Genomic DNA, 14630 nt, shown 5'->3' with positions numbered 1-14630 from the left:
CCCGTCGCGTGCCAGAAAACGTAACTGGTCTCGGCACCATCTTTTCCCAACCGGCTTCGCGTGAGGAGCACGCGCCTGGGTTTTTTTTCGGTTTCTAAATCGGTAAAATTACCGACACCGTTTACAGACATTCCGGTTTGGCGGACACCGGGGAGCAGTTAGGGTAAGTGTGGATTACTGACTGTCCGTCCATGAGGCTAGGAGTGTGGTGGTGTGCTGTCTGACTGGCAGCGGCTGCGAGTTAGCCACAATGCTAACACAATTTCAGCGCTCTACGTTGCTAAGCTAACTCCACCCAGCTAGCTGTAGCCATATGTTAGTTACAGACTTAAATTTGGACACATTTGGAGGCTTTATAAGTGGAAACAAACTGCTTATAACGATCAAATACGACACAAATTAAATTATGACGTTTTAAAGTCGGATTATACACCTATGAGCCAAAACATTAGGACCACAGGGCCAAAACAACTCTGCTGTCAAAACAGCTCTGTCCCACCGAGACATGGACCTCACAAGACCCTCTTTAACTGCTCTTATGTCCAGATCAGATGATTTTTTGGACATTATATGTGCTTTTAGCAGTGGACAGGAGTTAACGTGCGCACTTTGACTGGCCTGCTACTGCGCAGCCGCATACAACGCTGGGTTAAGCCTCGCCACTGCCAAGCAAGACCCTTAATCCTCATTTGTTTAGACTGTTTAATGTAAAACGCTTAGGATAAAAGCAAATGTTTGATGCACTGTGTGTTGAGCCACATTAAATGATCTGCAGTTTGAGCCACAGTAGATCTTCTCTAGGTCCAAGTCGCTTTGGATTAAAGTAAATGTACAAATAATGGTTTGATGCACTTGTGTGTTGAGCCACATGAAATGATCTGCAGTCTTATTGTCCTCTGGTATCAGTGAGTCCTGGCCTTCCAACAACCTGCCACTTGGTGGTTTGTCCCACCTCGGACCATTGTGGGTACTCGCTCCTTGCTGTTTCTGAGATACTTAAACCCAGTCGTCTGGCTGTAACGATTTGGTCCTTATCAGAGTCCCTCAGGTCTTTATGCTGATCAGATCTGCATTCAACACGTCATAGGAAGGTTGCTGGTTCAAGCCCCTCCACCGCTAAGTTGTCAGTGTTGGACCCATGAGCAAGGCATTTAATCTTAACACTTAACACTTGCTTGTAGGTTGCTTTGGATCAAAGTTGCCATGAATTAAAAATCCTTATGCATGTTAAATCTAGCAAATAAATAGAAATTGTGATTTTTTTTTTTTTTTTTTTCCCTATTTGGGATGTTAAACTTTTCCTGTACTTGGCAACTCAGCAAAACATTCAGTTCAGAACTTTATTACTCAGTCACTTTATTAGGAACACCATACTAATACTGGGTGGAGCTCCGTTTGTTCTCAGAACAGCCTCAGTTCTTTGTGGCATGGATTTATTAAAAGTTGCTCCATGTTGACGTGGTTGCATCATGTAATCCCGCCGCACAGATCATCTGCAAATCCTCGGTTCTAACACGATCCCGGAGGTGCTTTATCGCTCTGGATCTCGTTTTTTTTAAAAAGGTTTTGTCACTCTGTCCTGCTCATTAGGGGATTTGTACCTAGAATTTGTTAAGATGCTATGGGACAATACCCACTGCAACAGTGCTATGAAAATACATTTGCATGATTTGCTTTTACAGCTTAATTACAATGACTAATAAACATATTTTATACTGTTTTTGAGACGTGTCTGATGATCTGATTGGTCAAAATTTACATTCAGAAATTTAGATGATTCATTTGGTGGTGTAGACAGTTTTCTAATGCCATGTGTGGCCTGCTCTCCTAATTTCCTGTTAGTGATTGTTATTGGCTTCCTATTAAAGTACATAAAAGTGTTTGTGGACTGTCAGCAAAAGCAGGAAGAAAAATCATACTGTCTCCTTATGGTGAGAGGAAACTTGCCCAAGTGGTCAGATCAAGCACCAAAAATAGGTCTGACCGTAAATACTGGTATGAGTGACACTACCCACATCAAGCAAGCTTTACATTGGCCTTGGTTTAGAGTCTAGTTAAACTAGACTAGACCTAAACTAGTTAGCTTACAGCTTGACTGACATTCATTGTGAATCACATTAACAAAAAAAATGTGTCCTTTTTGAAGCCTGGCAGTGTACAGCTTGCTGGACTGTGGACAGCGTCAGTCATGTTTCAGCAACTTCTGTTTTATGGCAGATGAATTCTGACCTGACACCTCAGTCCTGGCCAGAATGAAACACTTAGTAAAGTGAGAAGACAGGTTTCGTTAGGCTTAGATCGGATTGGATTGAACGTTGTATGACGAAGCATGTTTTTGCTGTCTTAACTAAACGTTTTCTCCTTTTCAGTGAGGTGTTGAGCTCCTCTCTGCTACACTGCGCTCTCTCGTCATCCTGTGGTCTACAGAAACGCCACCATGGCTGACAAGAACACTCGAATTGCTATCGTCAATCACGACAAGTGTAAGCCCAAGAAATGCCGACAGGAGTGTAAGAAAAGCTGCCCTGTGGTGAGGATGGGTAAGTAAATCTTGCGCACTCGAAACGAAACGAGATCGTTCTGGTAAATTGCTGCGTGGGGTTGAAATGCTCTTTTAATGTGCGCTGACTTTAGGTAAGCTGTGTATTGAGGTGACTCCGCAGAGCAAGATTGTGTGGATCTCTGAGTCTCTGTGTATAGGCTGCGGTATCTGCATCAAGGTAAGCAAGCTGGTCTGATTCTGCTCATCATGTGTCTGTTCACTTAAATGTCCTACATCGCTGCTTTGATTACTACGCTGCACTGCTTATCCGCTTGTTAAGTGGTGACGTGTCGACCTTATGAAACGTCACATCCGGGTCCAAGTTGGCTGAGTCTCTCGTATTTTCAATATGCCACAGTGCTGTGTGCCGTACTGCTTCAACAGGTCCGAGTCGGAAAAAAAAACTACCCAACTGTCTTTTTACCGCTTTCCTTGCGATTAGATGTCATGAAGTAATATTTTTGTTCATAATTCAATGTAAAAAGGTAAACTGTCATTGTATATTCATTACACGTGTTTCAAGCTTTTTTATTTTATTTCATATAATAATGTGAGATTCTGGATTTTTACTGTATAAGCTATAAGCTATACTGATTAAAAGTAAAACCAAAGAGTTAGAAATGTCAGTTTTCATGTAATGAATTAAAAATATGACCGCTCTTGATGAGGTGACATGAAATGAATTAATGACATGAACTTTTCATGATATTCAGATTACCTGAAGTGCACTAGTGTGCTGCACATCTTGTCTTATTTGTATCTTAATGTATGTTTCTAATATATATATATATAATATATGTATATAATAAGACCTTTTCTCGTCCAGACCGCTATTGAGAAGGACTAGACATTTATGACTCGGGTAATGTTTGTAAATCCAATTTCCAACGACAGCAACACGAGTTCCTTAAGTTTTCCACAAACAGAATTTATTTTAACTTTCTTCTTACATTGACTTATACGTTAATCCAAGTTTCTTGTAAAAACTCACTATGTTCGCAATTGGCGTATAACAAACAAAACTACGATTACATAAATCTGTTGCTCCACGTCCTCTTTCTTTCCGTATAATTGATAAATATTGTCGGTATATAGAGTCAGTACAATTCTGCCCCCCGCAGACTAACCGAAGAGGAATAATGAATAACAGCATACACTGATTACCAGGAAAAATCATCAATAGCTGAAATACCAAGTCACCTCAAATAAGTATTCTTTAACCAAAGAGAAAATATTTATGACAATAAACATAGATCATTACAATTAGTGCAATATGGATCTTACAATATATATATAAAAAGGTTCACAGGTTTAGCCATAGTTGTTTGCGTTTGCGATTAGGTTCGTTTGGCCCCGGAAATGACGCGTGACGTCACACTTAACAAGCGAATAGACCACTGAAGTCGTGTCGTCATTCTGTAGGCCACGCCATGTTGTTATGCCCATATTTGGTAACCCGGGTCTAAGAGAAATTTTGAATGGGAAATATGAGCGGAGATTTCGCAAATTGCCTCTCTCGCATCCTGTAGTCATAAAAAATGTTTTGTTTTATGGAGATTCTTCCGTCTATTATCACTGGATCCTCTGAATTATGAAGTCGTTAAAGAGTGAAAATATGAATATTGCTACATGTAAGCTAATGCTACTGCGCACGGAATTGACGTCACTAAACTTGAAGCCTCTTAATGTTTTCTTTTTTTTTTTTTCTTCACCAGCGTAACAGTGGAGTGATATTCACAAGTTTTGGTTGATATTTTTAGTAGCTAGCTACATTAAAGTAGAAAGCGAGGACGGTCGGGTGTTACGCCTTTGGTTGTACTCAACAAAATCGAGCCGCTCGTTTCGTTGATTCGATCGGTGTAGTTCAGTGACGTCTAATTAATGTGCAGTAGCGTTAGCTTTCGTGTGGCATTATAAGTATTACGACCCTTTAACAACCTCGTAATTCAGAGGATCCGGTGATGTACAGGAGAAAAATGTACACAGGACGAAACGTACAGGGTTCTGAACATGTTTATTTAGCACAGGATGCGTTAGAGCCGGGTCTCCAAATATGGGCATAACGAGGACTACAGAATGGCGCACGACTTCAGTGCTCTATAATTAAATACTGTATAGCATTAAAGACGTGCTGATATGAAACTGTGATGTTTCGTATTTTAATGGGACGCTATAAGCTTGTCATGTTGGTTTGGCCATGCAATTTATCACAATAACCTTTGTTTTGTTTTTTTTCTTTGCATTGCAGAAATGTCCTTTTGGTGCCTTGTCTATCGTGAACCTGCCCAGCAACCTGGAGAAGGAGACCACACACAGATACTGTGCAAACTCTTTTAAACTGCACAGGTTAGTGACATGACATGTTTGTTATACACTTCTATACACTTAACTGTATCACTCGTGATGGCAACATGACTGTGTGTGTGTGTGTGTGTGTGTGTGTGTGTGTGTGTGTGTTTTACTCTGCTCTGATCACTTCTGCCAGGTTGCCCATTCCACGTCCCGGAGAAGTGTTGGGGTTGGTGGGCACCAACGGTATCGGGAAATCCACCGCTCTCAAAATCCTGGCAGGGAAACAGAAACCCAACCTGGGCAAATATGATGTGAGTGGAACATGAACGAAGTAGATTGACCCGGCGGCGCGTGTTTTCTGATCGGTTCTGTTAAGGTGTGCTTTCGGTGTGCTCGTTGCAGACTCCCCCAGACTGGCAGGAGATTCTGGCCTATTTCAGAGGCTCTGAGCTGCAAAACTATTTCACCAAGATCCTGGAGGATGACCTTAAGGCCATCGTTAAACCACAATACGTCGATCAGATTCCCAAAACCGTCAAGGTAAGGGTGCACGAGGAGGCGTCGTACACGTACACGCGGGAAAATCCTGTCAGTGATGATAAAAGACACACAGGCACACACCAAAGTAGTCTCCATTCACACCTTGGCGCCAGCTCCCCCTCTACAATAACTCAACATCCTCCCCTACCCTTTTCCCAGCACTGGACTCCACATTCTACTCTGGAGCTGCTGTAACACACCGAATTTCCCCCATGGGGATCAATAAAGGAATCTTATCTTAGCACGGCTTGATTTTAGATGTATTTTAGATGTATTTTGGGCGGATGGGGTAATTACAGCCTCAGCAGTGGCCTGCAGCTCATCTCTCAGGCTGCACCATATAGAAACTGATTCATTCAAATCCATCTTGCTTTCATTCCTCTGTTCTCTCGACAGCGGGTGTCCCGTCCAAAGGGGTTCAGGGCGTGGTGGTGATGTGATGATGTGAGGATACCTTACACATCACTAAGTCTGGTTGTAATGAATGGGGAAAGGGGCTAACCCAGTTAATGTGGTAAATAGTATACATAAATACTTACCTGTCGTGGTGAGGATGGTCCGGGTGTCGGGGAGGATGCGTGGCGTTGCCGGGAAGAGAGAGAAAGCATAGAATAAATTGTAAATAAGGCTGTCTGAATTGTTAGGAATGGTATGAGTTGAGAATGTTCCCTCCAGTTTCAGCTGTAGCTGGATTGGCTGCTAGGTCCTACAGGGGAGGGACCTTTTGGATAAAACAGGAGGAAGTAAGGAGGGAGGGGGGAAGAAAGGATGGCGTGAGGCCTAAAATGTATAACACCAGTAACGGTGTGAACCAGCTTCTTTTTCTTTTAAAATAATAACGCGTTTGTAAATATCCCTGGTGTGTGTGGACAAATAAAGGTGTTGGAACTGGGACTCTTGAGCTTTTGTCCTCTTTGGTCTCCTATGCTTGGCTCAACATACTACAATTCATGTTACAGGTGATCTCCGAATGGATGTTGAAAGTGTCGTGTAGTTGTTATAGTGATGTCACATTGTTTTCCGTCTGCAGGGCTCAGTTGGTTCCATCCTGAGCAGAAAAGATGACACGAAGACAGAGCAGATAGTGTGTGGGCAGCTAGGTATGAAGATTTTAATCCTTGAATGCTACCGGAGACCCGTTAAATTGAGTTATCGGGATGCGGATGAATTCTGTCATTCGGATAGGCTTCATTTTAAGCGTCTTGTGTTGTGATCGGTCAGATCTGCTGCACCTGCGGGACCGCAACGTTGAGGACCTATCGGGAGGGGAGCTGCAGAGATTTGCCTGCGCCGTCGTCTGCATCCAGAGAGCAGACATGTCAGTCACGGGTTTTTCGTTCTCATTTGATTGTTGTGTGGAGATTCGATCTGTCGGATTCATAATCCCCCCCCCCCCTCTCTCTGCATGCAGCTTTATGTTTGATGAGCCGTCCAGTTATCTTGACGTGAAGCAAAGGCTGAGAGCTGCCATCACCATCCGATCCCTCATCTCACCAGACAGGTCAGTACCGTCCACGCTGATTTTAGATAGACATCAGCTCGCACTGGAATAAAACCATAACCGTCTGCAAACGGCTTAGAAAACGATATGATGATCGGCTGAATTGTCAGTTAAATGTAGAATCCCGCTTACTGAGCTAACCGTAGTCTGACTGTCTCTAGGTACATCATCGTGGTTGAGCACGATCTGAGTGTGCTGGATTATCTGTCTGACTTTATCTGTTGTCTGTACGGAGTGCCCAGTGCATACGGCGTCGTCACCATGCCCTTCAGCGTCCGAGAAGGTACGGAGACTTACATTATTACACAGAATTCAGTGATTTGTTTCAGAGCTCAGTAACGGTACTGATCAACATTTACACCATTTTTAGCTTCTGTGAATGTACATACATGACACAGAGTTCGTTTGAGTCCGTGGCTTGCAGTGATGGCATAGTTACCTTGAAAAAGTAATCTGATTACTGATTACTCCTTTAAAACGTAACTTAGTTACTTCATGGATTACTTGATTTTAAAAGTAACTAAGTTAGATTACAAGTTACTTTATTAGTTATATAATGCGGAATATTTCAAAGATATTCCTTTGCAATACTTTATCATTTGGCTGCCAACTTGTGTGTACTGATGAGACTCAATTGAATCCCAGAACATGCCAGTGTGAATGCATGGAAAACAAATTTTAATTTTCTTTCAAGAATATGATACAGACTGACCAACACTATTACGCTAAACCAGCATTGAAAATTGACTTTACTTTTAATAGCCTTCTACAATGCTGGAGCTTCTTAAAACGGAAGATTTTCTTTTAAATATAAGTGTTATTTACCTGCTATTAAATTGTTTTCCAACAAAATCCGCCCAATTTGGCGGATAATCGCCCAATCTGGCAACACTGGAATGCGCAGAGCCAACTGGCGCTTTTACTCGTAGCGCGCCATGAATACTACATAATAATAAATAGTACTACTGTACTTCTGTAATGGTGTTGGTGGTTGACATTGATGTTGAGTGTATTACTGCACTGTTTTGGTGAAGAACTACTCATCTGAGGTGCGCTGCTCCTGCCTGCAGAAATGCTTCCGCAAAAAAATTGCCGGCAAAGCGGTGGTGGGGGGGCCAGAGGGGTGGCCGAAGATTACTTTATGGTGGCCATGGCAACCACTGGCCACCCCCTGGCTCTGCCCCTGCCAAGAAGAAAGCAAAAATATCTTTTCACTAAGGAAAATGACAAAAATAGTAACGCACAGTAACTTGGATAAGTAACTTTAATCTGATTACTGGATTGGAAATAGTAACGCGTTAGATTACTCGTTACTGAAAAATGTGGTCAGATTAGAGTAACGCGTTACAGACCATCAGTGGTGGCTTGTAGGGTGGGATTAATGGGAATAATCACACAGGATTTTTCTTTTTAGCCCAGCTTGCTTCGAGGTTAAAATCTAAAATGTGCTAGAACATCTAGTTACTGCACCCATGACTGTTTGACAAAAGACCTGATCATAATTCATTATTTTTAATAACAAAGTTTTTTCCCCCTATTCTTTCAGTCTTGATCTCCCAATCTAGTCCAATTTCCAATTTCCCATAGTGAATCCACAACATCCAATCAGATTCAGAAGACGTGTTCAATCTGTGGCAGCTTCTTATTACCTGCCAGTGTTGGGTTCGCAGATCCGTATGGCGTATGGAGAGCCACGTTAGACTCCGTGTGTTCCCCCCCCCCCCCCCCAGTCCTGGAGATCGTATATCGCAGCAGCAGCAGCGGGAGGAGACCCCGCCCAACTTTCCACACCCTCAAATTGTGATCGTATGGGTATGGACACCCTGCCAGATCGACAGTTCTGCTGAGATTCAGCCTCAAGGGTTCCAACGCTCTGCAGTGGTGTGCTTGTGTGTAAGACCGCTGCACCTCCCTTGCACCCCTTTTTTTTTGAGGAAAGTAATTCCAAGCCACACAAAATAAATGCAGTCCTTCTCTTAACTGTTTGGCCCAAATAATAGACCTGGTTGTTGATTGTCATATATTTTAAAATAACAACAAAATTATTACACAAACATCTATTTTTTTCTATTATTTTCAGTGCGACAGTTTCAGTGCACGTCTGCACAGTTTTGTACCTCCTATTATCGTGCATAAGTCAGATTGGCTGCTGTAATTTAGCCCTGGGTGTGAGTAAATGTATGGGTGTTTTCGCCTTGGCAGTTGTAGCTCAGCAATTAAGGTACTGAAGTAGTAATCAGAAGGTTGCTTGTTCAGCTATTGCTACCACCGAGGTGCCACTGTGCAAGGCCTGCACAAACCCTCAGTTACTTGCGTGGTATTCAGTCATAACTAAGTCGCTTTGGATAGAAATATCTGCTAAATGCCGTAAATGTAAATGCATTTTAATGGATTTACACCCTGTCGAGGGTGTATTGCTGCCTCTCTCCGCATGTCCAAGACCCTGACCAGGAGGTTATGGAGTAAAAACATCACACCTGCCAAACTTATTGCCAGTAATTATCAATAAAAATTCTTCACATTATTCATTCCTACCTCTCAGGTATCAACATCTTCCTGGACGGCTACGTCCCGACCGAGAACCTGCGTTTCCGCGAGAGCTCTCTGGTGTTCAAAGTAGCGGAGACGGCGGCAGAAGAGGAGGTGAAGAAGATGTGCCGCTACCAGTACCCCAACATGACCAAGAGCATGGGTGACTTCTTCCTTCGCATCACTGAGGGAGAGTTCACCGACTCTGAGATCATGGTCATGCTGGGAGAGAACGGTACGTTCTAGGACACCCTCACAAAAATGTGATTTCATGTTCACCAAAGGTATGTGGACACCTCCTGATTATTGACTACTGCCCTCAGCCCAGCTGAACACCTTTGGGATGAGCTAGAGCAGCCGTCGCGAGACCGGCCGTGTCGTCCTGCTGAATAAACGACTTCTTATTCACGCCCATAGTTTGGAAATAGAAGGTCCAACAAACTCCAAACTCATGGCCAGGTGTCCACATACTTTTGGCCGCAATGTGTAATTTATCAATAGCTTAAAGATGAAGCACTAAGAAAGTGTTCCTGGTTTATACATTTCCCCAGTAAAGACAATGGTATATTTTTGCAGGAACTGGAAAAACCACGTTCATCAGGCTGTTAGCTGGAGGTCTAAAACCTGATGGAGGAGGTAACATCACACACACACACACACGGAACAAACACACAAATAACCCCACGGCTGCGAAAACGAGGGTTAGCATCGGTTCCTCTCATTTTGTGTGTTGTTGTTGTAGGTGATGTGCCCATTCTGAACGTGAGCTACAAACCTCAGAAGATCAGCCCCAAGTTCAAGGTGAGTTCCACTCAGTGTCATGATATTTTTATTATGTTATATATATTTTATTATACAGTTTTCAAACCCGTCAGCTGTTTCGTGGCTCGTCCCACCTCAGATCACTGTCTGTGGGTACTTATTCATATCTCACGCTGATCAGATCTGCTGCATTTAACACGTAAACTTTCAGCCTATCATTTAATAGATTTCTCAGGCAGCACGGTGGCTTAGTGGGTAGCACTGCTGCCTCACAGCGAGAAGGTCTTTGGTTTGAGTCCCAGGTGGACTTGTTCGGGTCCTTTCTGGTTTCTTCCGGGAGCTCCGGCTTCCTCCCACGGTCCAAAGACGTGCAAGTGAGGTGAATTGGAGATGCAAAATTGTCCACGAACTTGAACTGATGAATCTTGTGTAATGAGTAACGAGCTGTTCTGTCATGATTGTAAATCCTAATAAATAAATGCAGATAATCAATCATCTTTCTGCTTTGTGTGATTCAGGGCAGCGTTCGTGCTTTGCTACATGATAAGATCAGAGACGCGTATACGCACCCTCAGTTTGTCACCGATGTCATGAAGCCCATGCAGATCGAGAGCATCATTGACCAAGACGTGAGTCACCAAGACGGGAAGCAGCCGGCGTACAGTCTCCTGATTTGCCTTCCAGCACCGTTCTAATATAATTACATTCTCATCCTCTGTGTGTGTGTAGGTCCAGAATCTGTCCGGTGGCGAGTTGCAGCGCGTGGCGTTGGCTCTGTGTTTGGGAAAGCCGGCCGACGTGTACCTGATCGACGAGCCGTCTGCCTACCTGGACTCTGAGCAGCGTCTCATGGCTGCCAGAGTCATCAAACGGTAATACGACTACAGCCTGTAGTGCGTCATGTCACCGCCACTACGTGATCGCACCGTTAATGAGACCTCGTTTGCTTCACAGATTCATCCTTCATGCGAAGAAAACGGCGTTCGTGGTGGAGCACGACTTCATCATGGCTACGTACCTGGCAGACCGAGTCATTGTGTTTGACGGAATTCCCTCCAGAGACACCACCGCTAACACGTACGACTGCACAGCTACTGACAGCCATGCTTAATAACTTTGGGCACCCATAGTCATAGTCGGATGCACAAGACTGAATATGTAAATGCAATAGTCATTCATTCAAATAATATTAAAACCTGGGCTGCTTAGGCAGCGCAGCGGTCTAATGTGCCAACAGGCCACTCCGGAGCCTTCAAGCTTGTGAATTTAAATCTCAGCAGAGCGTCCACACAAACACACTTCGCCATTTTTGAGGGAGGGAAGGTCGGACAGGGTTTCTTCCCGCTGCCCTCACCACCTGCGTAGTCACATTTACATTTACATTTTCAGCATTTAGTGGACACCTTTATCCAAAGCGACTTACATTACTGTTACAGTATACAGTCTGAGCGATTAAGGGTTAAGGGCCTTGCTGACCCTCTGATCACTGGTCCAGTACCGTAACCACTAGGCTACAGCTGGCCCTAGTCACAAGGAGCTTAGTGTGGCTCTCCGTACACGACGCAGCGCTGTGTGGGAACTTAACGCTGGCAGGTGATGAGAAGTGGCCGCAGAATAGACACGTGTCGGAGGCGGCGTATGGTGATCTGGGGGTTGTCAATCAAGCGGCAGCAGATTCAGAATGAGGAATTGGTTCTAACGGGTTTCAGCAGATTCGTGTTCTTGAACTGTTGTCTGAATTGGGAAATAAACTCGTTTCCGAGAGTGAACAATACAACAAACTAAATTAAATACTTTTTTCATTAGTACTGATTACATCTACAATCACAGAATGGATTCTTTTGTAAAGCTGGGTTGGTGTTTGCGCGCCCGTGTTTATATATTTGTGTGACAGGCCGCAGACTCTGTTGGCCGGCATGAACAAGTTCCTGGGTCAGCTGGAGATCACCTTCAGGAGAGATCCGAACAACTTCAGACCAAGGATCAACAAACTCAACTCCATTAAGGTAAACGTTACATTAAAGTTCAGACTTTCAAGGTGAAATTGAGAAATAAAGCTATTTTAGATTAACAGTGCAGTGCCAACAACATGGTCTACATTAGTGTCTGTTGGTTAAAATAGCGCTTGGGGTCGGGCACTAATGTTAGATGAGAGAGCCTGGCCTTCAATCGAGGCTGCAAATTATGCCACTGGAGTTCCACACTTATCAGACCGTGTCTTTATGCATCTGGACCTTCTGATGCTCCTTTTCAACAACTTGTGATTACAGACTTGGCCAGAAGGTGTGAATTAGTTAAAAAAAAAAAAAACAATTCTCTACTGGATTCTCTACAGGAGGGGTTTTCTACCTGTCCAGGGGGGCGTGGCACTATGAGATGTCCAGGGGATCTGGCATAGCAAACTTACGAGCAATTGATGTACTTTTGCCTCCGCTTGGCTCTGTGAAGTAACGTTTTCTGCTTTAATCTACATTAAAAGCAAGAACCGCTTACGATTTACAAAAGTGAACCAGGAATTTATATGACGTGCTCGCTGAATAGACTCAGATGGGGTCGGGCTGTATTATCTTTTTTGAAGTAATATTTTCAATCAGCAAAATTGCATCGTATGTATGATGTGCACAACGTTAATTATGTTATTTTAGCTTGTCAAGAGCTTTCGGAATGGTTTCTGTGCGATGTTTGACGGGGCGGTGGGTTGAAAACCCCTGTTCTACTGTACAGGCCAGGTGAAGGTTGCTATCGGCAAACTGTGGCTCGGTGGGTAGCACTGTCGCCACACAGCAATAAGGTCCTGGGTTCGATCCTCAGGTGGGGCGGTCTGGGTCCTCTCTGTGTGGAGTTTGCATGTTCTTTCCTTGTCTAAGTGGGTTTCCTCCGAGAGCTCCGGATTCCTCCCGCAGTCCAAAGACGTGCAAGTGAGGTGAATTAGAGATACAAAATTGTCCATGACTGTGTTTGATATTAAACTTACCTGTCCTGTCATGAATGTAACCGAAAGTGTGTAAAACATGACGTTAAAATCCTAATAAATGCCGCTCAGGTGGCGCAGCGGTAAAAAGAAACGCGCTGCAACCAGGGCTGGATTCTGAGAAGCGTGGTATCGAATCCAGCCTTGCTTTACCGGTTCGAAGCCGAGTGGCTATATGAGCAACGATTGGCCGGTCGCTCATGTGGGGGGTGGGACAAAGAACCGGATGCGGGTCTCTCTCTGTCAGAATGCGATCGCGTTCTCTGCCGGCTGATTGGAGGCGCTTGCACAGAGATGGGAGGGGGTGCCCTTAGGGTGTGTCTCTCCGCAGGCAACGCTAGGTGGCGCCAAACTCGTCAATGTGTGGGTGGCAAAGATGCATCTGGCTGCTGCTCGTGTTTCGGAGGGGATACGGGTTAGCTTCGATCACCTCCGTCAGGGCAGGGTTCGGCATAGACAGAGAGGAAGCACGATGCTAATTGAACAATTGGATGCGCTAAAAGGGGAGAAAAAGGGGTAAAAAAAAAAATCCAAATAAATAATTAGATTAAAGCCACCAAAAATTGCTTGAGTTTATTGATCTTGTCAAAAGTTTGGAAGCTCTTGTGCTTGTTGGTTGCTTTCTTGTTCCAAATCTGATTGGTTGACTTCATCTTCGTTTTTTTAAAACCAGGATGTGGATCAAAAGAAAACTGGCAACTACTTTTTCCTGGATGACTGAAGTCGTTTCCAGAATTAAAGTGAAGATTCCCAAGTCGGTCCCTTTCTACCGGGCCCCGACTCTCCCAGCATCATCCAGGAGGAAACACCGGGACACACTGGTTTACTCTATTAGAACCACCATGAACATCATTTCCTCCTCCTCTTCATCACTACTGCTCTCCAGCTCCCTGCTGTGACCACGGTGAGGTGCTGATTGGGTGAAACCCTCTGATTCGACTCGCAGTGGGCACAGAGAGCAGAGTGATGCAGACGAGGAGGAAGGACGCCAATCATTGATACTCAAAACCTAAGTTTCAGGGTCCCACTGCTTTAAAGAAGAGAAAATACTCGACACGTGTATATTTTGATTAAAATGTTTTAATCATTGTACCATGAAACATCTTATTAAAAAAATAATGTCAACAGCGTGCTGGGAGTTTTTTTTTTGTTTTGTTTAGATGTGAAATACCAAATAAGTTTATCTCTGTGTTCCATAATCTTGTCTATTATTCAGACTTTTTAATGTTTTGGAAACTAAGGACACTAATTTTCTCATTCTTGCTCGATACGAGACTTCAGCCGCTCTACAGTCCGTGGTTGTCGTCGTCTGATTCTCCTCCTCATGATGTGCCATACGTTTCCTATAGGAGTCAGATCTGGACTGCAGGCAGGATAGTCATGCACACGCACTCTGCGTGTAAGAAGCCGCACTGTTGTAGCATGTACAGCTTGGCATCGTCTTGCCAGCATGTCTCTAAAATCCCAGTATAAAGCTCTATCAGTGCAAGTCA

The 14630-nt window shown here is 44.0% G+C and overlaps 1 protein-coding gene across 1 annotated transcript; it reads left to right on the top strand.

Annotated features, from left to right (window-relative positions):
• The first annotated feature begins 36 nt into the window (after positions 1 to 36).
• Positions 37 to 14262, top strand: abce1 (ATP-binding cassette, sub-family E (OABP), member 1). The gene is made up of 18 exons (XM_063015480.1): positions 37 to 163; positions 2370 to 2540; positions 2635 to 2720; positions 4791 to 4888; positions 5028 to 5145; positions 5237 to 5374; positions 6405 to 6474; positions 6596 to 6692; positions 6786 to 6875; positions 7037 to 7158; positions 9418 to 9639; positions 9981 to 10040; positions 10147 to 10205; positions 10685 to 10795; positions 10896 to 11038; positions 11121 to 11243; positions 12061 to 12172; positions 13811 to 14262. The coding sequence occupies exons 2-18, from the start codon at positions 2438 to 2440 to the stop codon at positions 13856 to 13858; spliced, it is 1800 nt and encodes a 599-aa protein (XP_062871550.1). The 5' UTR covers positions 37 to 163; positions 2370 to 2437; the 3' UTR covers positions 13859 to 14262.
• Positions 14263 to 14630: the final 368 nt, after the last annotated feature.

Source organism: Trichomycterus rosablanca, chromosome 19, assembly GCF_030014385.1.
Source record: "Trichomycterus rosablanca isolate fTriRos1 chromosome 19, fTriRos1.hap1, whole genome shotgun sequence".
Taxonomy (NCBI): Eukaryota; Metazoa; Chordata; class Actinopteri; order Siluriformes; family Trichomycteridae; genus Trichomycterus; species Trichomycterus rosablanca.
This window is presented reverse-complemented; position numbering and strand designations above follow the sequence as displayed.